This window comes from Acipenser ruthenus, chromosome 17 (genome assembly GCF_902713425.1).
Source record: "Acipenser ruthenus chromosome 17, fAciRut3.2 maternal haplotype, whole genome shotgun sequence".
NCBI lineage: Eukaryota > Metazoa > Chordata > Actinopteri > Acipenseriformes > Acipenseridae > Acipenser > Acipenser ruthenus.
In genome coordinates, this window is record NC_081205.1 from 10,677,543 (window position 1) to 10,703,261 (window position 25,719).

Sequence of the window (25,719 nt, forward strand, 5' to 3'; positions counted from 1 at the left end):
AGGATCTTTTAAAATTGGGTTTAATAACTTCACCATAGTGGTTAATATGGTTAAGTAAACCATATTTACTTAACAAATCAGGATCCTTTTTGCAAGTTATTTCCTTCTTTTTTTTTTTTTTAAGTGTTTTAAATTGGAGTTATAAGATGTTCTTGTATGTAACTAGGTCCCACCTTTTTTGATATGTCTTTATATGTTATAGGACTCCGTGTTCTTGTTTTAAAGTAATTGTAGCTGACAATAATTCCATGAATCCTTTTTTATAACTCTCACATGTGCAATTTCAAAGAAACACATCTTATAGCAAACATGCATTCCCATTTTAAAACATACATCTGGTGCTACTTTAAAATAAAATAAAAACAATTCCATCCACAATGCTTTATATAATACAGGGGCTTCCCATATTGCACACATTTTACTGTCGAGTTTTATCGTTGATCCTGACAGGAGGCAGTGTCCTCAGTGGGAGATTCATTCTCTTAAACTTACGGCTTGCTGGGAAAAAGAGACCGGTCAAATCAGGATGGCTCAAAATGACGGTCCCAATCCAGTAGCATGATCAAGCACAAGAGGACAGATTCTGAAGGGGCGTTACAATGTACAGTGATTTATAAAAGCAAAATCAAACTGCTAACGTTACAACCCCAGTAACAAGCAACATGGTCATGAGTCCTTAACCTGCTTTTATCATTGGGAAAGTAAAACTTGTCAAGCAATGTGTTTGCATAACATGAACAACAGAACAACAGAGACACTTAATTACTTAATAACTGAGCATTTGCATTTGCATCTTTCTGTGTAAGGTTCATGAGCTGTGTTAATAGAATGGAAGCGAATTCAGTGAAACAATCATTGCTCAGCTGTCTCGTGCTGCAATAAGAAGTGAAGGACTCCTTTGTTTGCTCTGGAGCCAGCATGGTTCCGCAACTTCATTAACTGTATTTTAAGAGTGCTTTGGAGCACTGCTGCCCAATGTCTGGCAAACACATCATCAGAATGAGTTTTAGCAAACTAAAACTCCTGCAATAAGGTCTAGTGGTGCCACTACAAAGCACCCTGCAAATAAGTCTACTGACTGCTGTATGCTGCCTTACTGCTGTGAAAAACACACTTTTTGCAATATATCGCAAAAAGTGAGTACAGTTAAGTACAGTAATATTTAACCCATTAATGCCTAGCATCCCATATATGGGACAGGGTGAATATGTGCATCTCCCTGGTTATGTGTTCATTGAAATGAAATAATTAAACCTGTAAAATATTACCCCCTTACAGCTGTGTTTTTCCTGCTTTAATTATTTGGTTGTCTCAGCATCAAATGCAATCTTTCAAGTTGGCTGTTAGTCACAAAGACGCGACTACATATGTTGATGCCAATTTATTTAGCCATTATCTTTCATTCATTCTTATTTATTCACAAATTTGTTTGTTAGTGTGTGCCTTAATTATTTGCATATTGTCTTGGGGCGGTGAACCATCAACAAGAAGTGCAATTCAGGTCGAAAGAAGTCACTGGACAAAAGGGACAGATGTCCGCATCCTGGGGCAAAGACCTTATACCGTTTCTCGCATTGCCCACACTGTGAGATATGAAATCCGGAACATATTCCACTTCACCACACCTGTTTAAATTGTAATAATGTGTTAAGTTATTTTAATATTTGTTTCAAGACATTTAAGTAAATGTGTTATTTATATTTACAACCAATCAAGTTTGGGCATCATAACCCACCTACATTTTCCAACTTTATGTTTCTTTAACTGAAAGATGTGCAAGTAGTATCACAAAACGTTGGGCGCTCTCCTGCCTCCAACACAGTGATATGTAACTAAAATAAGATATATATCAGGGGTTAATTTGTATACAAAATAAATAAAAAGAAAAAAAAGTCCCGGATCTCAACATTTAACACATTTTCAATGTTTTAAAACATTGATCTGCTAACTGGATTATTCTCGCCAGTTACACAAAAAGGTACCGGATCCGGTGTGATCCGGCACAAATTACCCCAGCCGAAGTACGGTTAGTTACAATAATGTTACAATGATAAATTACACGATCAAATTAGGTCCACACCTGTGGGTTTCACTTTAACTGTGTTAAAATTCTAAGGTCCAACATGCTTAATACTAAATCGCTACACATATTTAAAATGTTATGGAGGGTCATTTTTTCCCCCAGTGAAAACTGTGATCATTGTACCCGTAGCTACAAGCTGCGCACAGTGGCCTATATTGGCATTTAAACAATAAAACTTAACGTAGCTAACACAACATGTTTGAAATTAACTTTGTTTTAGTACCTAAATTCATGTATATATAATTAAGCAAAACACTTACTATGGTCAAATAAACTTTTTGTTTGTTATTAAAACATGTTTTTCACTTTCTCTCTCTCTCTCTCTCTCAACAACCAACATCGTCAAGCCACCAACTCCATCTGACAAATCTTCCACAAAAACTTTTTTTAAACCATGACATTGCACCTGTTCCAAACATAAAATAGCTATCACCCTTATCATGTGATCGGGCTGTAGCGTATAATGATGACGTCTACTACGAGTTGTTCACGCAGTACTGCCCTGCGTGAGCTAGCCTGTGAGAGCTACACTGTGGGAGCCTTTGTTCTGCAGCAATACCCCTCTCACTTTGAAACATTGATCCACTAGACTTTTAAAGTTTATTTAGTTTACTCGCTTTGAGTGTTAAGTTATGGATTAATTAGAGCGAAAAAGAAAGAAAAGCACTGACTGGTAAATCCAATTCAACTCCAGTAGGATGTCCATTCCTGTTTAATCACAGGATTTGATTTAAAGGAATCTCGGCTGTGTGGCCCTGGGTGAAGGGTGTGTTTGTTTGTTCTACTCGCTGGTTTCTATTGAATTCCTCGTCTTCTGAACCAGAGAGATCATTTGGGGGGGGGGGGGGGGCTGCAGGGCTCAGCAATCTAGAGGTTTCTGAAGAGCTGGCGGCTCCACAGGAACTGTGGTGGTCAGACCTTTTGTATCTCGTAGCAATTTTTATAGAGCATTTCATGAAACTTTGCATGTAATGTTTGTTGCAAGACATTATTCATCATACTACTAAGAATGTAACCATATATCAGACTTAAGAGCAACCCAATGAAATGGTATTAAACTTGTCAGACACATTATTTTTTACAAATTCCTAAGGCTCTCCTAAATGTAGCTCATGGTACTTAGACCTGTCATTTCTGGCTTGTGATTAAAACTACATTGTTAAAGCTGTCCGCACACATCATGCACACCCTCAAATCCATTTCCCCCCTGGGACAGGTTGAGTCCTACCTCCCTTAGCTGTGGAAGTGCCACAAATATAGAACCCATTCTTTTCAGTGAATGCCAAGTTAACTATATGGGAACTGGCTATTTGCGAAACAGCAGGATGTTGATTCTCAATTTAGTTTCTGCCAAGAATGTGAAGAAAGATTATACCAGTGCTGTCAAGTTAACCAAGAACTTCTGCATTAATCCTATAGTATAAATTAGTTTCAAGAATTTCCATGTACCTTAGGTAATAAGTCCACACTTACTTTAAAGCCACGTCTTGCAATTTAATGAAACATTTAGTTTTAAATATTGTTAATCATCCTTACATTTAAACAAGTAATCCAATGTCTTAGCCGTACAAACAAATAAAGGGGAAAAAGTGGCCTTAGCGTGAGCTTTTACTGTTTATCTGCCTAGTTGTACATTCTTTTAGTACAACAGTTCATTTCATTAAGATGTTAAGAAGCCTGAAAGGGGAATCATCGGTTTGTTGCACTGCTGGTCGATGGAGGAGAATGACTGGTGTATGTAATGGAAACAGTGCATTGTTAGGCAGGGCAACACTCCCCTGAAGAGCCAACATCTGTGCAGCATTTTCCATTGCTTGGTGCTGACATGTAAAGGTCATCAAAGGGTACACAAGTAACACTGTGGAGCCCAGCTGCCTTGGAGTAGGTATCTTAGTCAACCAGCCCAGGCACAGGGATAAGGGACTGATAAACTGTGACCTTGCATACGTTTCTTCTCTGGAATGACCTCATAACTCATGCCAAGAAATGAATTGGTGTTTAGATATAGTGGAAGCAGATTTCACAAAGTTCAGTTTCACACACGCAGTTAGGTAGGATATATAAGACAGGCACTCATTAGTGCGAGTGAGACAAGCTTACCTGAACCCAACAGACCTTTTCCATACCTGAGCTCTCCCAGAGAATTAGAGCACTGATCATTATCTGATTTCTGTTTAAAACAAGGCGCCACATTCGTTGACTCTAACAGTGCATGTTTACTGGGATTTATTTTGTTAGCTTAGAGTCCTTTTTTAACTAGCTTGCAAACCGTGCTTGTGTGGAGGCATTTTGGTTTCAATGGCTGTGTTTACAACACTAGTGGTAGCACGCTATGACGTGTTTACAAGAGATATAACTGGAGCTTTTAACTTGCTTGTCCTCCTTGCTTGTTTCTATGAATCCGCTACTAGAAACTGGGCGAGCATAGATAGCCTCTGGTTTGTACTTTTTGTTGTGTTATGTTCATAGTTCTAGTAGAGCAGTGCTGAGAGTTGACTGCTGTCACAATACACAGCATGGAAAGGGTTATGAAACAAATCTTGATGAGAAGCAAGGAAACCATTGCGAAAAGGCTTCCTTCAAACCTTATCTAAAAGCTTGCACACAGGTAGAGGAAAGAGCAGGAGATCAGTTATCTCTGTTATCAAACATCGTAGCCACAGTAGCTGCAATATCTGTCATTGCTTTGTGTATTATTTACATGTTGCATATCCTTCTGGTGTATTCCAATGAAAAATCCCTTCTTGAACTAGACATGCTCAGCCTGGTTATAGGGGGGTGTAACAGGGCGAGCAGCCCTGTACAGGGTTTGTTTATTTCAGAACGGGATTCCCCCTCCGCCCCGTGTTATTTTGTGGTGGTGTTGGTGTTGTTGTTGTTAATTATAATTATTATTCTTATTATTATTATTGTCGTTATGATTTAGTTGTATTTATATGACGGCGAAGCGCCGGTTGTTTTGTTGTATTTATTTAAAAATGTATTTACGGCGTAGCCGTGTTTTTGTTTTAAAAAAACCTTGTGGAAATGCGTGACTGTCAGCTGGCGATTTATTGAATTAGCTGGCAGTCACGCATGCTACCTGTGCAGACTGTGGCCGAGGGGTAATGAGAGAATTGATAGCCAGTTAACCCCTCAGCCAGGATATAAAAGACCTGCTGTTTTAGCTGAAGGGGTGGGTGTTTGAGAGGAGGAACGAGAGCGAGAGCGAGAAAGAGAAAACGAAACTTCAAAATAGTAAGACAGGAACAGTGACAGCAATTGCCCAGCCTGACCTGTGTTTTGTTTTGTTTCTGTTCGAGACTTGTTTTGTTTAAATATTTATTTTGGCTCTGTGAGCACGGTTTCTTTTTGTTAAAATATTTTATTTATTTTTGTTATTTAAAAATAAAATGGCGCGAGCGCCTTTAACTGCAGTCCCTGGTGTCAGTTTTCCTTCCTGCTTCTGGCCTGACGTCAGACCACTCGTCCAGCCTGCCACAGGGGGATAAAAAAAAAAAAAGCTCAAGAGCAAAACAGATTTACTCATTTTTAAATGTAAATTTACTACTTTTTTTTTTTTTTTTTTTAAGAAACAGACCCAGCCTGAGTTCTGTCCTGCTGATCCACCGTGCTCCGGTCTGGGTAGAACACAAGCCCTTGTTTCAACGCACATTTCTATTTTGTTAAGCGATCCGCCTTTTACCTCTAAGCGCTGCATTCTTTCCATCCCGTCATGGTTAGAGTTTGTTTTTGTGGACAGCAAATGCGGAGGTCCGTCGGGAGACTGCCTGACTGGCCTTCTTGGTTTGGCTGCAGCGTATTTGTGTAGCTGGGCTCCTTTTATTATAGCACAGCAGCATACCATGTTAAAAGGCATGTAAAGCAAGTAGACCAAATGTCTTGGTGTCCCTCAGTATGTAATCAACAAACAGCTGGCCTTGCTGTACCTTAACAGTGTTTTTCCATTGGTAGTAATTGCACAATAGCACATTCTCTGGTATTGATATGAAAACAAAGCAATGCTCTATTCAGGGATACCAGTATATTTCACAGGCAGGCAGGGGTCACTAGTCGTTGTGCATTTATTCATGTGAACCCCATTGTGAAACGATGGCTGGGTTTGGTGCTTCACAGCGAGCAGCGGAGCAGGTAGACCGGCTGACACCACTCACGTACAGCTGCCCTGGTGAGCAGTCAGCTGGTGGAGTGTGGGGGGCTCTTTGTGAGAGTGTCAGGGTCAGGCTGGTGGAGTGCGGGGGGGCTCTTTGTGAGAGTGTCAGGGTCAGGCTGGTGGAGTGCGGGGGGGCTCTTTGTGAGAGTGTCAGGGCCAGGCTAATGCTGGAGTGGCTCTGGAGTGAGCTCTGTGAGGGAGGATGTAAGGAGAGGGTTAAACTAATTGAATCTCTGGCTACATTACAACTGAATGAAGAATGTTCAGGAGGAGAGGTATTTTTGTTACTAATAAAGTAGCCACACCATTACATTAGAAAAGTATGTTATTATTTTGTTAGCTACTAATCTCTTTTAAAAGCTGCTTTTGATCTAGCAGCTTCCACATGTGTGCTGTTCAGACTGTTTGTTTGAGAGTTCAGTGCAGCTGCCACTGGTTGGCTGGGCTGCTCATTCCAGTCCTTGGATAATTTTCACATTTTCCACAAATATTATTCTGCCTGCAGTCTCTAGTCATGTGTTTTCATGTTGTTGACTGAGATACTCTGGTCAGAGGCTCTGTGCAACAGCTTAGAAAGAGCAGACAGTATATTACATGCATATCCCCAGCAAGCTAGTGGTGCCTATCTTTGTGCACCTTCAACAACATCAAAAACCATGAATACAGCTACTGTAAGTTTCGTTTTATATGCTATTCTTCCGTTTGGGTTCAAAATGAAATTCCCATTAAAGATACCTACCTGGAAAGAATTGAAAAATAAATAATTTGATCTACAATTATCAGGTGTCAGGTATTCAGATGTTCGTGGAATAACTTCTTGTGTTCTCAAAGCATGTGTAAAAATGTAAGTGTGAGATACATATACAGACCGTCGTCCACATATAACCCCATAATGCAATTCAGTCCGTGACCTGTGCTTCATGATGTTCATACCAAGTTTCATCACCATTAGGTAAGTGGTTTTCCACATCTATGCAAAAATGTGTGACATACGAATGTATTATAGGGTTAATAACATTAGGACCGCTGTCTGGGTGTTTCTGCTGCCGCAGTTTACACTCACATTTACCAGGTCACTGTTACACTATTTCATGTATCTGTTATTTTTAATCATGATGTTGGATAGATACCCATGCTTTAGTAACATTTACTGCGGTGCTGGTATAGCACAGCACAGTAAAGCATGGGGAAAAGGGCAACTGTGGCAAATCAAAGCACACGTAAGTAAAGCATGGGAAATGCATAGTGTACGATGGGCTGGAAATCAAAAGAAAACCTCTCTTAAATCTGGCAGCCACGTTTCCAAGTTTTGTTTGTGGTGCCAAAAATATATTTAAAAAAAATGAAAAATAGGGAACAAGAAGCCAACCCTGTGATTTTAAGTTAATGATTTTAGATTATCCCTCCTTTTTTTCTTTAAGAAATCAAAAACAGTGTCTGTTCCAGCTGTTTTAGCTGCCTCTGGAGATGGAGAGAGCTAGGAAATGGAGGACTGGTTGCTGACTCTCCGTCTGCAGCTCCAATCCCTTTAGCTGCAAATTGATCTGAGCCTCCGAACAGTTCGGTCAATACTCTTATTACCGCTGCCACATTCATCACCTTCCTTATCAATCAGGGTCATACACCGTGGATGCAACCTTTCGTATAACTTGATATTGAAGTCTTTAAAATCTTTTAAAGTTAACCCTTTCACCTGCACTAAGTGCAGCACAGAAACCAGGATCAGAGGACACCGTTGTAAATTAAGTAGACAGATGGTAGGAGACGCTTATCTACACAGACAGTGATGAGGGATGGTATGGAATGGGATGACTTGCCATGTTCTTGCTACCGATCATCTAGGACCCGACCTTGAAAAAGTTTTGACATCAAACAGCTACTAGGAACCGGACGAACATTGATGGTCTGAATGGCTTCTGGCGGTACTAAGATCTGCTAAATCAACTCCTCGGTGAAAAGGAGAATCATTGCTACCCTTCCCATACCATTGTATGCAAAGAAATCAGCAGTTTTGCTATAATCCTGATTTCTGGTGTGAAGGTCTACATGTTTAAGCAACCTAAGTGGCGAGGGGGAATTCAGTCACATACTCCAATGTGTCATGTCAATATTAGAAATAAACAACTCCTGGAATTAATTCCAGGGCTTTTCATTGTTTTTAAAACCTACGGCTGGGTTCTAGGAGCTTGGCCTTGTGGTCCTCTTGATAACAGTAAGAAACGCCCTACACATGACGTATTGACTTGTGGTTTGCAGTTCAAATGTAAGTCTTGCAGTAAGAAGTATTCAGCCTTATTGTTTTAAAGTATCTTTGCAGAGGGTGTCACTTTGTGTTAGTCCTGTGTATTAGACCCTCATTAACTCCTGTTTTCTTTGTCTTTCAGGAACGAGAGAGTGAGGCAGAGACTGGGGGGTCAGTGCAGGCTTCTCCAGAGCCGGGTATGTGTTGCTTCAACTACCTGTCTATGTATCTGTATCCTACTATACACCTTTCTCTGTCTGGAAATGAGTTTTGGTTCACTTTTCCTATATCCTTTGGTATTGTGGTCTAGGATTGATTGGCATGCGTTTATGCTAATGTTACACATATTGGACCATACCCTTGTACACACGTGAATTAGTCCACTGTCACAAGGTGCAGTTGGTCATGCAGGCAAGGGAGGGAAATAAATGAAATACATGAAAAGTGAAATTGCATAGGCAAGAGAGGTGGAATTTGCAGTAGGACCCCTGCCCAAAGAATTCAGGGAAAGGTGTATTTTCACCCCCTTAATCCTGACCTGAACATCCCCTGTCATTCCACTGTGGGCCTCTCTCAAACAGACATGACCAGCTGTACTGAAATGTGTGGTGGTTTTGACCACCGTAATAATTTCACTGGCCTAAGCTGGATTTGAACCCAGGCCTCCAGAGGTGAAACACCTGTGTATAATCCATTCTGTTGTCTCAGTCTGTACTGCAAACTTTAACCAAACTATTTTTTAAGAGTTACTTATTTATCTATCGATCTAAAAATTGAAAACAGTTGTTTAAATCACTGTCGGCAAGGCCTGACAGGGTTTTGTTTCCTTTGTCACTTCTGCCCAGCGCTGGAAACAAATTGGTTAATTCTTCCAAAGATGAAGAAAATAAATATGCGTGCTGCAGTGTGTTCCCAGATCAGAGAGCGAGGAAATTGAAACCACACGGAGTATCAGCCTGCCCCATGACGAGACCAGCACAGACCAGCACCAGCACAATACAGCCTTTTGGTGTTTTTAAGGAGGCTGGATTTAAAGTTGATTTTAAGCTACAAAAACTCATGTCTTTTGAAGTCAATGGGCCCTATTCAAGACTAGTGGTATATATATATATATATTTTTAAAGCCCATTTTGACTAATTTAAATCAAGTTTACAGCCCCTGAAATCTTATCAGCTGTTTTAGAGAAGGTTTAAATGTGTGTGTTCCCGTTGTCTTTCTCAGTGGATGGTGATGACCATGATGAGGACGAGGACGAGGACGACGATGACGAATACAAAGTGAACCTGAAGTACAGCCTGGGGAAGATGAGAGCCAGTCAGTATGAGACCATAATGACCAGAGAGGAGCAGGAGCAGGAGCAGAGGTAGGGCGCCACACTCCCACAGGAGTTCCTGTTAATCCTACTCCTGGATATACAAAATGGAGATAGCTAGATAGATCATAGATTTTATATATATATATATATATATATATATATATATATATATATATATATATATTTATTATAATTGGCAGCTTTTGTTTTGACTTGGCAGGATTAATAAAATACAGTCCTGATCAAAGGTTATTTCTTGATTTTTATTTTGACAACAATATTTGAATAGGCAGGTTTTCCCCATTTTAAATGAAAAAAGAGCCTGTTTTTAAATGGCAGAATTACAATGTGTCCTTTGATAATGAATTATTTAACTGTACAACACAGTTCTGGCCTTTCCTTTGGGTATCTTCAGACTTCTAAAATGCTTTACAGTCTATTAACTCATTCATGAGAGTGAGGCTGCATGATAGCACTGTCTGAAAGCACACAGAGCTAGCTAAATCATTGCCAGTTTATCTTGCATCAATCTCAGTGCATTGCCATCATTTTTTAGATCTCATATTTTCCTATAAAATGTAGACGTTATGGTAAAGGTGTGACTGTGCCAAGGTTATTGAAGTGGAGCGATGTGTTTGTATGCTAATTTTATGTGTTTAGTTATTACAAAAAAAACCCAAAAAAAAACAAACTATTGATTTTGTTTATTTTATTGTGTTATTACTGTATTTGCATTACAAGCTGCATTATTTGATATGTTTCTGTGCTTGATGTAACAGGTGAATGTGTGTCTACTGTCACCTGGGGACTTAAGATGTTCCACCTTATAAATGCTAAAACAGGTTTGTGTTATAATCTGTGACACGCACAAAAGAAACACCAGTTATCTTGCTGTTTCAGTTTTAGATGCTACAAAAGCAATATTTAGGATCATCTTGGAAAAAACAAACTGGACTGTTTTCATGTATAGAGGACTACACTTGGAAACCCCTTACAAGCAACCAAGCCTTCGTCACTGCGTGAGCAGACGGGGCTAGAACACAAAAGGGTGGAGCTAGAAAGCAGGGCTTGAGGTTTCACTTGCAAGGGTGGAGTTTAAGGAACAATGTGATGTTCACATGGCGTAAGTGTGGCCCTGAAGCTGTAAAAAGCCTTCAGTTTCTTTTAACATGGGAGTTGCATCAGTCTCTAAAATAAACCACTCGGACTCCACCAGCCCAGCCCACGGTGACAATTAATTGTGTTCCCATGGAGAAATGTAAAAACAAGGCAGGCAACAGGGACTGTGCCAGGAAAATTGCAAACAGACAGAGCTCTTTATTGTGCCCTGCCCAGAGCCAAGTGTCAACTCAACTGTACTGGAAAACACAAGCACATTCTCAGAACGTAAGAAACATCGGAAACGAGAACCGGCTGGCTCTTTGCTAGCACTAGGGTTGGTAAAACCCATACAAAAACAAATCCTGTCGTTTTCTACCATAGTGGCCTAACCACTGTAGTTTACCACCATATAAAATCTGGATTTCTAGAAAATACTATACACTAGAACAGGACTCTGGATGGATGTTGAGTGGGGCAGGTTTCATTTGTTGCCCGTTTTTATTAGACCACTTGCTCACTAAACATGTATCCTTGAATAGGTATTTGTCCCATATTGCGAAGTATAATATATATTATGCATCAATATTAGACAGAAGCATGCACAGTTTCATTTCTGCGCACATTTCACAACAGGACGACACACGTACTGAACTCCCTATAATGGCTTTCCCTGCCTTTATCTTTCCAGGGTAGAATTCACATCTGATTTTACTTCTCTTTAATCAACCAGGACAGCCACTGTTTTAGAAACCCATTGGTAAGGTATAGCCTCTTTTCAGTTTCCCCTCCCCTCCTTCCCTGATTTCCTTAACAGATATAGCCTGACACTACCCCCCCCCCCCCCCCTCCCATGATGCAACAATTCACATACATGCATAACCTAGTGTGTGGTCACGTAGCCTGTAATCCCAGAGTCACCATTGTGTGGGAGTGTGCCCGTGTGTTTTACTATTTCAAATGAATAGTCATGGAACTGGTACTGATGGGAGAAATCACTCGTCGACCTTCCTCAATGACTGACCATCGATTTTCCTAATGTTTTTTTTGCGTAGTTTTTCACTGTGAATGTTCCAGGTTAAATGCATTCTGTATTGCCCTCATTTTGTTCAGACAGTACCCTTAAAGGAGTGTTAACCAAGGTTTTCAAATTGATTTCCTTACCTCTTAGCACTAGCAGCACTTTAATGTACTAAATCTTTGCTTCTGTGTTTTGTTCTGTACTTTTTAATTTTTTTTTTTTATTAATAAGTTGGGATGTGCAGCTATTACAAATCCAGTGCTATAGATATTGAAGTTGCACCTAATGGTCAAGCAGACCATATGGTACAGCACAAGTATATTTATGCAGCAGGTTATCTAAGGAATTGCATTTGAGATATTTGCACATCCTGAATTTAAAGGTAGAACAAATAGGGTGTACATGTATTTGATAATTCCTGGTGCTCTATTTGTGAACATACTAATTCATATTTGTGCAAAATATTTTAAAACTGCTTTGGGGATTTTTTTAAAATATTTAATAATGTTCTAAAATGTAATTTTATATGATCATGGATTGCAACCACCATTTCTACACAAACGAATGGACCCGTGACTTCACAAACACTGGACCAGTGTGTTTTGAGCTGTCTCTTTACTAGTTGACAGTGCAGTGCTACACCCTATTAATTCCACCTTTTTTAAACATAAAACAAAGCAGCAATAGCCAGCAATAACATTAAAGTTAAAAATGTCCTATTTAAACTAGAAAATGTGTTTGTGTTAATGACGTTGGTAAGCACTCCTTTAGCATGTGAACTCCATCCTCTATCAATCATTCTGTTAACAGTCTGTGGGGGCTCATTTCATCCTGTGTACAGATATTACAGGTGGAAATAATCAAGGTCTCCTTTATCATCACGCAGAAACGATCCACCCCTTCTAAATTCAATGTCAGTTTCCCATGTTGTTTTACATGGTTATACTATGCAGTTACCATAGTTACCATGGTTTGCCATGTTTAATATGCTTTGCAATGTCTTCTTTTGCTTTTATACACTTTGTTATAGGGAAACTTTTCTAAAGGTATAAAGTCATGATTTTGTTCTTAATTCTTTTTGGAACAGAGTTTTGTGTTTTATTCACAATCAGACTGTTTCCAAAAGCAAAACGGGGCCAGTCTGAGTTTTATTGACAAGGTTGATCTAGGGTTACCCGATTTCCAGAGTGAACCTGGGACATTTTTTTTTCTTTAATTCATCAGCACCATTGCAACTCCTGAAACAGTTAAAACAACTATATATAATAACACAATCATAATTAAAAAGGTAAATATTGGGTGTATTTATTGCAGACCATAACAAATCATTGTTTTCTTTCTATTCTCATTTGACCAAAACATGATCATTTTCTCGGTTTGCAGTTCGGGTCAGGCTCGGGACTGAATTTGAATCGGCAAAAAACATTTTCTGTCCTTTTCAACGTACTTGTTTGTAACCCTTTGCCAAATAACGTACTAGAAGCTAAATGTACAGGTGTAGTGTTATTTTCAGGTACGCTATAAAAAGTGGTATGCAGCGCACTGCGCTTCCTTGTGCATGCCTAAACAAATTCTGCTAAGAAAGCAAGGAAACGCCCATTAAAATCTGATATGTTATGCTGTTTTTCGTCTTTTTACATTTTTTTTTAATTTTTTTTTTTTTAATTTTAATTTATCATATTTTTCCACCATTAAGAAAATAGTATGCAAAATATGCATCCTATGCAATACATTAGGTCTTGTACATTTTCTTACTTCTGCAACTTTTCAGTGGGCTTTTTTCATTTTAGAGAAATTTGATTTTCCTGCTTGTTTCCAAAAAAAATGATGTATAATTAATGGTAAATGTACCTCTGTTTGAAAATAGGAAAACACCCATCATATCGCAAATGATTGCACGTGTACCAAAATCTGACAACGTACCACTTTCTGACATTACACAGGCCACATTTTGGTACGCATAGCCTATTGTATAAACTGGAGAATGGTAGAGATCTGTGTGCTAATGTGAGAGAGTCAGGTGACGCAGGCAGTAGGTAAAGGACAAACACTTGCGGGTTTGTGTCGGGTTGCAGGTCTTATTAAAGCGGGTTGGGTCGCGGGCAAGAAGACGGTGCTGTTGCAGGTTCGGGTCGGAAATGGGGTTGCTCGAGAAATGAATACATGCAATAGGCTTCCTTCCATAGAAAGTAATGGGGAGCAGTCTCCAGCTGTGTAATAGTTTCAGAATGTACAGTATTATACTGTTACTAACACTCTCTGTTAGCAGGCTTGTCATCACATCTGTCATTTGTGGAGAAATGGCACCCTCTGTTGGGAATAAAGATATAGTAATTACAGTATGCACATAGTCTGCTGGAACAGAGATATTACCAGGAGTAATATTTTTAATATCCAGTAGAGGGCACATATTCATCATCGGTCTGGATTTTTCCAATTTAAGTGAACAGTATAGCAAACTGGTAATTTGTAGCCACATTGTGGTCACTGGTACATTGGGGCAAACCAATTAGCTTAGTTAATAAACATAATCTTAGAAAAACATAACCACAAAACATTTGTTAGAGGGTAAAAAAAAGAAAAACATTCCAGCAAAGGGCAGCACTGGCTTGCCCTGGCAATGTCCTTTAGTTGTTCTGCTCCCTGCCTCTGGAACTCCATCCCAAATCATATTGGGAATGCTGGCACAGTTTTAAAAACATATTCAGTTAGTTTCTTCTTTTTTTGGTTTTATTGTAAAGCGCCCTGGGATGCTTGGCATGAACAGTGCTATGTAAGAGTAGGTTGTGTTGTTTTGTATTAGTGTCTTTCTTTATCAAACATAATTAGTAAAAACTACAACTACAAACCCGTGCACAACAACCACAAAAACGGCTACAATAATTGAACTGGCTGTTATGTTGAAGTTCAGAATATATCGTTTTTCCTTCTTGACTTTTTTTTAAATAATCACAATCCCAAAGAAAATACATTTTTAATGAAAGCCTCCTCACCAAACTCCACTTTTCTTTGAGTGCTGTCATCTTGGAACGATGAAAAAATGACATCACATGTAGAAAAAAAGTTCTATTAGTTTAGGAATCCACCTCTATGTGGATGACACAGTTAGTTAGTGCTGTACTTAGGACCTAAATCAGAAGAATTTTCCACCTGTGAAAAACAGGCATAACTAGGGATCAGTGTTTCATTGTGTAACACTTGTCACCTTAGGTTTCCCTCTAAATCACAAGAAGTGAACCAGAGTTACCAGAAATCTCTAACCGGAACGGAAACAAATATTCCACCATGTCCTGGCTTGAGCCATGCTTGTGCACAGGGATTTTATTACTCATAAGGGATCAGTAGAATTGAGCAATAACATCAGGGTTGAGGTCACTGAGGTGTCAGATAAATGTAATGATGTTCATGTATTTGTGTCTGTTGGCTCCAGATTGTATTTTGAGACAGGCAAAGTTTTTATTTATTTATTTGTTTCCTCTCTAGAAAGATCTTTTTGGTTTTAGAGAGTAAAATACTTCCATTGTTTTTCTATCGTATTATTGGACGATGTTTGCAATCATTCTCAGTGGTTCTAATTCCAATTCCTCAGATAGTTGTTTTTTGTGTTAACGTGCTTTGAGCCGAGTTCAGCAGCTTCTTTTAAGTTCTAGTTCCCTGTCATAGACCCACGTATCCTAGACTCCTCACCCAGTTAGTCTTTTCAGAAGAGTAAGCCGGCGCGATCTAGTGATCTGCCACTTTGGAAACAAGTTTCCTTTAGTTTTCCTGGCAGTGCACGAAACAAACATCATATAAAGGCAAGGGAACAGTTAACTAATGAATGAAGAACACTGTAATTTGAAGCTATGTCTGATTGCCTGTCATTTATCATCGCTGCGTGGAAGGATCGAGTTTCCCAAAGACTCATTAGCTCAGCTGTACACATTGTGGGTTTTTGTTCCCTATCAATTAGCAGCACTTTTACCTTTTTGGCAAGACGAGCCACATTGATGAGGAGTTGCCTTTTAAACCACAGGCATATTCATTTTACAATTTGACAGTGAGGTAAGCAGCATCTTTTTCAGGGAAGTATGATTTATTGAATAATTTATTGTGCATTGAGCAATCGCGATACTTTCTTTACATGATCTATCGTATCATAATAGAGATATGTATCGTGATACAAGAACAAAAGCACAACATAGCTCATTGTAGTTCCCCAAATGGATCTTGAATGAAGAATAAGTATGTTTTATAGGTGGTATGAATACATACTCTCCCTATCCCATTTAAATTGTGTGTTTTAACACAATGTTCCAAGATCTTAATATGCACCATACAAGTAGCCCATCAAGCCCATCACATGTATCGTATGATTAGTGTATCGCTACACCCCTATTAGATACATGCTGGACATGTTTAGTCACATGTTTCCTGTATGTTGAGGTAAATTTGCTTATAACCTGTTTAACAAACATCATTCCAGCATTTGAAATACCTAAAACTCCTTCGTACCCCGTGCGTGCCTGCCTGTCGTTCCTGGGGCTCTGTCAGGCACTGTCTGGGACCATTAGACAGTGGAATACTGGGCACTGTCATAGCCAGTCAGGATGTAGCGTTCCTTCACTGGTAAAGACCCCTACTGAAACAAAAACCCACATTACATTTATTCAATGGAATCAGTTGACATTATTTTATTATTCTGCTTTCTTCTGTGCCGTGGTGTCCACATGACTTGAGCCCAGCCTTCGTGCTGCTTTTATAAAGTTCAAAGCTCTTAAACAAACACAGCAAAACGACAGTACAGGTAGAGCGTCCAGCTGAGATTAAAGACAAAGAGCTGAACTAACATTCAGATGTGATTTGATTTAAACAAAACACATAATCTTGAAAATATAGGATGGGCTTAAATATATATAACATGTATATATGAATTAATGCAAGGAATTTAATAAATTAAATATTTATTTTATTGGTATTATTAGTATAAAGTAAAGAAGGGTGTTGGCAAAAGGCATCATTATTTGGCTTCCTATAATAACCACCAAGGCTGTTAGTTCAACAAAGGATTTTTTTTTTTCTTAACTTCCTCATTCATTTGAGGTCACATCTTGTAATTTAAGAAACGGCCATGGTTTACTATTGCTGATTCTAGCTTTATTAAAGGCAGGTAACATGGAAAGAAATGAAGTAAACAAGAATTAAACATGCATTTAATTTGGCTTACATACTTCGGAAATATGGAGGATAATTCGTGCCAACTTAAAAAAAAAAAAATAACGAAATAAATAAAAATCTAAGTACATTACATTAATTAATTCATTTTGGCACTATCTTTTCCTTCTAGTATTTCTCATTGAGCGTCAATCATACTGGAAGGGCGGGACACTGCTGCTGGTGAGTTTGATTATCTACTAACTGGTCTGCTGGTTAGAGTCAACGTAGAATCGAGAACTGACTGCTGAAAAAATCATTCAAATTAACATCCTCAAAAAGAGGTTACTAAATAGGTGAACATTGTAACTCATTTTAAATAAAATTAATGAATTTAAATAAAAAAATAAAGTTTAAAGGACTGTAAATTCCACAACTCTATAGCGAAGCAACAAACTTCCTGGAGCGGGAACCAAGTTTGTGTACCACTAGTCTCTCCTGTTTCCAGCAATACTAGTCCATCACACACAACTCATTTGAGCTCAATGAGAATTTTGCACATCCGGGTGCCTTGTTTCTATTTTACGAGATTGTAAGTTCAAATATGAACGGGCTTTCGATCAGTTATCGCCTGCAATCTATGAGCAACGTTATATGGAAACGCTATGTGATACGACATTGTATGATATACAAACGAGCCCCAGGTCTTTCAGGGGACCAAATTACAAACTACTGTATGTAAAAGCAAATCGCTTTATATTTTAGTGGGTCACTGTGGGATGCAGGGCATATGGTCTGGAAACAAAAAATAAATATATAAAGAATGACATGTATGTATAATCGAAAGAAATAGAAAAAAAAACATGCACAATAAAAATAACCTAACCACCAAAGACAGTTTACACTCTAGATGCTTTCAAAACAAGCCAGGTTTTGCTGGAAAACTGACTAGGGCAGTAGCCTGTAAAAATTGCATGCAAGACACATGCATTACCTTTTTAAAAAAAATGTTACTTCAAATAAAATGTGAATTTGTATAATTTTGTCAATAATAATCAATATTTCATTGCGTTCCAGTACTTTCAGATTCAGGATTACACACGTGATTAACGTAACACTTGAATCGAATCAGAGTAAGAGCGCACACACACGCACACACACACTTATTTAAACTGTTAGTATCAGAAGATATGGCCAGTTGATCATTTTGGCCCGAACAGTAGACGGTTGGGTAGGTTTTGTTTTGGACGTTTCGACATCACTGTGTATATATGTGAGGCTGCAGTGTTTACTGTCTAATGTGAGACTTGCAGTGTGTTCTTTTTCCTTTGGCTGGTTTATCTACATTTTGTATAGGCAAACCTAACTAACAACATGTTGTTTATTACAGTAACGTAAAAGACCCTTTCAACAAAGTTAACTGTGTTTTCAATACATGTAAGTAGATATAGTATGATCGCAGATTAAAAGCACTTTAATCAGGCATTACTAGTGAGACCAGACCGTCCTATAAAATATATATTGTAATAATAGTAAAATCACTTTAATGTGAAACTAAGTGGGTTTTTAAATCTTCCAATTCTTTATTTTCTCATTAAAAGCAGAATGAAGAATGCTAAAATGAGAGCGCAACATTTTAATAAGTGACTAGTCTGTATTAATGTTAATACAATTACAAATAGTGATTTGTAATCATGTGACCTGCATTCATTCATTCTTTTTTAAATTAGCTTATTGTCATCTGTGTTTTCAGTGGAAACATGGTCTTTATTCCCTGTTTTATAGTCATCCTTTTGTATTTATTTCAGTTTTAACAGTGATTACCACATACATTATTCAATTACAGTGGTTTACAAGACCAGAAACTAAAATAAATGATGTTTAGTAAAATACTGCTGTTTAAGATTGTAAACTTGGTTGCTTTTCTGCAAGGAGAATCTGATCTTAACCAACACATCAGTAAGCGCAATAAAGACTCTGTGTGTTATTCTCCCATGTTGCTGCTTTTGTTTTGGCCTCCCAGTCACGCGCTGGGAGGCTGAAACGGGAGTCATCCACTTAGAGCCTGGAGGATGGGCTACCCTCAGCCACGGATTCCCTGAGGTTTCCCCCTACGTAAACAATTAAATATGTGAGTAGGGGTTTTTTTCTTACCTGAGTGCTGAGCGGTTCGTATTCAGTTCTGCAGGGTGTGTGGTCGAGCTGGAGAGGCTGGGCTCTCTTCCCCCAGCGCAGTCATGCTCTGAGGGACGGGCCGTGTCTCAGCTGCTCATTTTCATGAATTTCTTCATTATTTTGGGGGGTAGGTGGCAGTGCGCCACTGTGGGGTGCGTTAATCATTTATTATTATTTTTCCATTCATGGTTTGATGGCCTTATCTTTTGTGGGTGGTGGCCCATTGCCACTTCCTATCTGCGGCACTGGGATGCACGTAACTTTTCGTGTTCCAGCCAGCCTCGCGCAGGTAGCTGTCGAGCACCCACGGACGAGGCCTCCACCCAAATTTATCATTCACTCGGGCCCTGAGCACCCATCACAATCATCGGGCCTGAGGACCCATCACAGTCAATAAATCATTCATTCATGGCGGATTCTCCATGCTGAATTGTTTGTTTTAAAAGCTTGAAACATTTTTAGCCCTACCAAGGCTGAGCCATGAAGATGAAATTTCACTGTTACAGTGCACTCCGTTTACAAGAATCACATCCGTCCTGGGTGTTTTGATTCTTATAAGCGGTTGATTCTTAAAAGCAGACCGATATGATTACTGTAGTACAGAATCAAACTTAGTATGAGAATGATAAGAGCTTGTTCCCAGGCTGCAGTGTAATGGGTTGACCACTAGATGTCATGAGTTCCCGCATGTATGCACGCCCACGAAAAATCTACAGCTGCTTTTCTTAACGCATGATGGATAAAAGTCAAATTATTAACTGCTTGTTAAAGTTAATGACACCTCTATAGAAATGGCTTAGCCGATAGCTTTGTTATGGGGTATAGAGGCGTAAGGAAGCAGAAGTAACAAAAAGAAACCAAAACTTGAGTAAGAGATCTAGTGTTTGTTCCACATGAAGTACTGTATAGTTAGTGCTCCAGCTGAGAGCTAGGTTTATTTTGTTTGTTTTATTAGCGGCTGTTTCGCCACTGCTGTGTAAGAAAAATAAAACCAACACCGCTTTAAAACTGTAAATCAAGACTCCAGCATGATCATTTACACTGTTCTCAGCCACTCAATTAGCAAAAGTTTGCCATCAGCAGTTTAAATACAGTATACAGATGTCAATGGTGCTCAATCATTGAAGACAATACATCAAAACAAGTGTGGGTAAGCAGCTTGTTATATGATCACGGTTATGTTTACTCAAGGCTGCAGAATCCTATTTTACTACAGTATACTTGAGAAGCGATCGTCTCGTGAGGGTGCCTAGTTTAACTGCCGTGCGGTGTTACGTGTAATGGCCTTTGAATTAAAATTACATTACAGTATTTTACTGTGGGGACTACCACTGCATTTAAGCATCTATGGCTTAATAATTTTATGTTGCGATGCAAATCACACAGTTTTTCATTAAGCAGCACAATCCCACTCCCTCTACATGCATATCACACAATAACACTGCTGTACTCTGTATGTATTCAATTAATGTGTATTCACTTTATTGAAACACATTTTCACAAAGAGAGAACACAAAAAAACATACCTGCACAATGCAGTGGCGCAGTCACGTTTGATTACAAACAATGCAGTGTTTTTCCTGCATCATTGCATGATCCACGCTGCGTACGTGCCTAATCACGAGAGATGTGATCAAATTCAAAAACAGCTTTATTGGCTGTACATGTCATTGCACTTACCATATTACATGTAGTCAGTTATAAGCAGATTGCTTGATTCTTACAAGCAGATTATTTTACATGGGTTGGTATAGGAATGATTTGGTCCCAGTGGTTTTGATCACAATATGCAGTTGATTCTTATATCCGTGATTTCTTATAAACGGACTGCACTGTATTTCAAATGACTTTCAGTGCTTTACCTGGTGATTTTGATAAAGTGCAAACACCCAATCAAGATTAAACACAAAGCTTTTTCAGGATCGGCAAGTTTCAGATCTAAATAAAAACATTTTTTATGGCCACCCAGTAATGACAATAGGTTACAAAAATAATTCATGTTTTAATTATAATTGTGCTTTAAATACATTAAAAAGGTATGACCAGAGCACATTTTACTAAATCTTTTCTTTGAGCCCTTGGCATTGGACTTTTAAAATAACATTTTCAACTAGCCTTTTTTCCCAGAATTTGTTTCAACCCTGTTCTGTTTTTATTCATTGTTAAACCATTAACATGGTCACCCCTAATTTGACCCTCCATTACCCTGGCTAATCATTGCCAGACTATGCTTGGTATATGGGACAACAGCCAAACCGTGTTCAGCCACCATCATTACACCATGACTGGTCAACAATGGTACCATGGAGGATAACCAAATGTCTGGATCTTTGGGTGTGTGTCTCAGCCCCTGAGTGTTGGGGCTCTTCCAGCAAGCTGTTCAATGTTTTTTTTGTGGTGCGCTTTGATTGAATCTACTTTGCATTTTTGGGCTGCTGTGCTTTGCTTCGCCTCTCCTGCTCTCCGCATGGTGCAGCGATGCCCCCCCCCCCCCCCCTTGGCCCCCGCCCCCCCCAGCACTCACTGAGATGCTCAGCGCTGGTAAGTTGGCTTTCTTGTTTATGTATTTACTAAGTGCATGTAGCTGTCTATTCTTAACTCGCCCCCTGCCTTTTACAGGGCACGCAGCTCAGGAATAAAGAACGCTTGTGTTGACTAAAACATCAGTGGCATCAGGAATCCTTGCAAGCTTCAAATGTTCAAGCTGTTCTCCAAATGGTCCATACTATCATCTCTTCAGTTGGGAAACAAAGGATTATGTCACTGACATTATACCAGAAAATAATACACACCTCTCCTTTCTATTTATTCCTGCTTGCTGTTGTCTCTTTCTTATCTTCTACCTTTCTCTTGCCCATACAATTTGACATCTTACTATATTCACTTGCATACATGTGTATCTTGTTTTCTTACTAAAACTCTACATTTACTAACAGTAGTTGACTTATTCACATCTAAATGAGGCTAATGCCTGACAAGACCTCATCAAACCCTATGGTACATGAGCGTGACCCAAAACTCATTTCAACATTGAAGATACTGACAAAGACTGACATACTATAGCTGACTGACTGTTACTAGCTAACGAAGACAGGCCCTTTCTCTGTACATTTTTATATAACCCTCTTAAGATCAGCAGCTATTCAAATCGGAGTAAACCCATTTCTAGTACACTAGCCTCTAACCATTCCAACAGGCTGTAATTAGCATGCTCCATATTCTTTCTATTCTAGTCCTTAATACTCCACGACAGGGTGTGTGGTAAGACCCTTCTTGTGGCTCGGGTGCATTGCTTTGCTTTTGTTCACAAAAACTCACATTTCTAGTTTTTTTATAAAAATATTTATACAGGTCAGCCCTCTGAGAAGCAACATGAAATGTAACCAGGTGGAATGGGGCGCAGCTGTCTCATTGCTGCATAGCTCTTCACAAAAAGCTGCTTGAATTTTGAACATATTTTACAAACCCCCCCAAAGACAAAAAAAAGTGGAAGATGATGTTTAGAGCTCTCACACTTTGCAGCGGTTCTCTGATGAAGGAAGTGATGTCAGTTCTTCCCTGGTGTATTGAAACTGTTAAACACAAACACATTTACAGTCCACATCGAGTTGGGCACGCTCAATGGGGTTTGAATGCAGATGAGGGCAGTACAGCACTGTCTGCTTTCGAAGAACCTGAAGGATGAAAAGCAGAGCAATGCTGCAGTGTGGGAATGTCATCCTGTAGAGGTAGACTTAACATATTGTCTTGCAATTGGGATCAATGGGTGACCAAACTTGCTGGCCATGATTGAAATTGAAATCCGTGCAAAGGCTGATAAGAATGTAAACCAAGAAAATCCACATCTCCTCTCAAGCAAAAACCCATTAAGTCCAGAATCCAAAACAGCTGGATATTTGTATTTAACTTGTCAAGTTATATTGATGCTGCACAGTGTGCAGGGCTGTTGCTGCATCAATTAAGAAGTTGCACAAACAAGAACTGGTGTTGGTACATTCTGTAAATAGGTTTGCCAGCAAACTGCCTGCAATCTGGATCTGTCCCAGCTCTACCACAGAGTAACAAATGAGGCGGTTTTGCTCAACGGTTTATTACTTTATCTGACTTCTGAATGGCCCTACACAGGGGTGTGCAGATGTATTTGCTGTTTGCAGGTTGTACTAAAAAACAAACTCAACAGCCCATTGTTTAATTTTGTCTTACAGAGCCGAAGTAAAGACTTAAAGCCCCCCACCCCCATCCCCTACGCCCTTTTTTTGTTGAGACGAGGCCTCTTCAGGACATCTTGAAGACTTCTCTCCGCACAGCTTGGCATTCACTGTTGCTGGCAATGCCACCTCGCTCCACAGAAGTGAAAGGCTGCTGGACCATCTCACAGCGCAATATCAAATCTGCCTGATATTTACAACAAATCTCACTTTTTTTCACATTGTAAAAGACTAGATGTTTCCACATACTAGTCACATCAACACCCGTATCTCTCTTTTTTTTCCATTTATTTAATCTAGTCGTCTGCATGCCTGACTCTGAAAGCATTTGTTCCACCATGTATTCGCGTATTAAAATCTTTAGGATTACATTTTCCTCTCTGAATGTATTTCTGTTTGTTTTTTTCCAGGGAGGCTGACCATTTAGAGTGAAATTTGAACACATTATTTTGGAACAGATAGAGATCTAGATACAGCTGTGCCTAGGCGTGTGTGTGTATGTATGTTTGTATGATTTATTTCTTTCTTTTCAGCTAAAGTATTTATTAGTGTTGGTCAAGGGAATACACAGGCACCCTGAATTTTTGTTTGTTCTATGAGTCTCAGATGTGCAGTTTTGAAAGAAACACATGCTATTGTAAACATATACATTTTTAATTTTAAAACATAATGGGCCATAGTTTCAAAGGGCTTCTTCCAGTCTAACTCCTAAAACATCTGTACATTTTACAAAACTAGAACCAAACAACTGAGTTGCAAGACTGCACACTGTGACCGTGTAAAACACGTAATATTTAAGTAATTGCCACAAGTACACAATAACTTTAGTTGTCAGGGTTGGTAGGAATGTGGTTTGACGAACAATAATAGTGCTTTACTTTTTGATTTTCATGATAATTTTGTGCTTGAAATAGCAGCCTGTTTGACAAAGCTCTTGGGCATCAAGTGAAAGATAAGATCTCATTGTGAGGGTGTGAATGAGCAGGAATATCACACGGGTAGCTGTGGGATAGAAAAGGGTTCTGGGTGAATACAGGTTGAGTTTATATTCTTGTTGGATAAATGTTATTATTAGTCTGCTTAACTGACTCCCAAATATATTATTTTGGTTTATGGTATAGTAACTGTGGTCATCTGAATATATGCAATAAACAAAAACTATATATTTAAGAATGAAAAGCCATAATGCAAATGGTAGGGTCATATGGGTATAGTTCATAGTATGTGCTATACTGTACTACCTGAATTATGACAGCCTTAAGTACCAAGAAATCTAATGTTTATTCCAGTTTAACGCTCGTGTGTCTACATTTCCTTCAGGTATTTTAAGGTTATGTCCTGAACATTTAGTGACTGGGTCTTTTTTTTATTGTCAGTCATTTTTGTTTTGCCATTTTCCTACAGATCAACACCCTTTTCTATAGATTTCTTACATTTCCAACAGATCTGTAAAACTAGCAATACATTTCTTACATTTTCTGTAGATTCCTATAAACATCTATTGATTTTGATAGGATTGATTTTCAGTAAGGCCAGAACCACAATGCCCCAATGAAATAGATTTGGTTCAGATTCTAATCAGTGCTTAGAACAATCACTATTCAGAACAGGGTTCACATTAGGGTACTATACATATATAGCTCTGTACTATAGTTGGGCTTAATTGTACCACATTGTAGCACCACAGTGTGTACACACAGAATTGTAACTGCAATGTATCCTGATTTTATCGCACTATATCCTGTAATTGTCTATGTATAAATATGCTTTGTGTCACTGAATAAATGCCTTTCTGGTTGATTGCCTTGGGTGTTGCTGTTGTTTTACAGTATAGAGGGCTTTGAAACACGTCACTGTTTTCCCCACAGCTACAGCAGCATTCTTACCATTGTCTTGCATCCCTGCAGCTCAGAGACTGTACCTATCCGATTACTGGAATGCCATTCCCCTGACGTTTCAGCACAGATACCTTAACGTCACTTCATAAAGAATGTCTTACTGATGGATTCTGCAAATCTCTGGTCCAGGATGACCATTCTACACCTGGTTTAACAGTTGCAATGATATCATTACATGCTTCAGGAACTGGCCAGAGGCCTGATGGTCCAATTTAACAGTTAAGAACATAGTTGAAACAAAGACCTGATCTGGAAGGACCAGACTTGCTCATCCCTGGATTAGGAGAAATAGCAGAACAATCTAACATGAAATGTGCAGCACTTTTATCCGTTTCTTCATAATGCTATCTAATTGAATGTGGAATTACCACAATGCCCAAGATAGGGGGGTC

At 39.0% G+C, this 25,719-nt stretch overlaps 1 protein-coding gene across 5 annotated transcripts in view; it reads left to right on the forward strand.

Moving 5' to 3' along the window:
• si:ch73-366l1.5 (FILIA-N KH-like domain-containing protein) overlaps positions 1-25,719 on the forward strand; it is a 39,993-nt gene that overhangs the window by 13,274 nt on the left and 1,000 nt on the right. Inside the window, exons 2-5 of one of the 5 annotated variants that reach the window (XM_034039073.3) lie at positions 8,621-8,675; positions 9,701-9,842; positions 11,584-11,652; positions 23,427-25,227. In XM_034039073.3, the coding sequence (XP_033894964.2) occupies positions 8,621-8,675; positions 9,701-9,842; positions 11,584-11,617 (231 nt within the window). In that variant the 3' untranslated portion in view covers positions 11,618-11,652; positions 23,427-25,227. Of the gene's footprint in view, positions 1-8,620; positions 8,676-9,700; positions 9,843-11,583; positions 11,653-17,239; positions 17,290-23,426; positions 25,228-25,719 lie in introns of those variants that run through there. The other 4 variants (XM_034039075.3, XM_058989957.1, XM_034039074.3 and 1 more) reach the window with 4 other exon arrangements.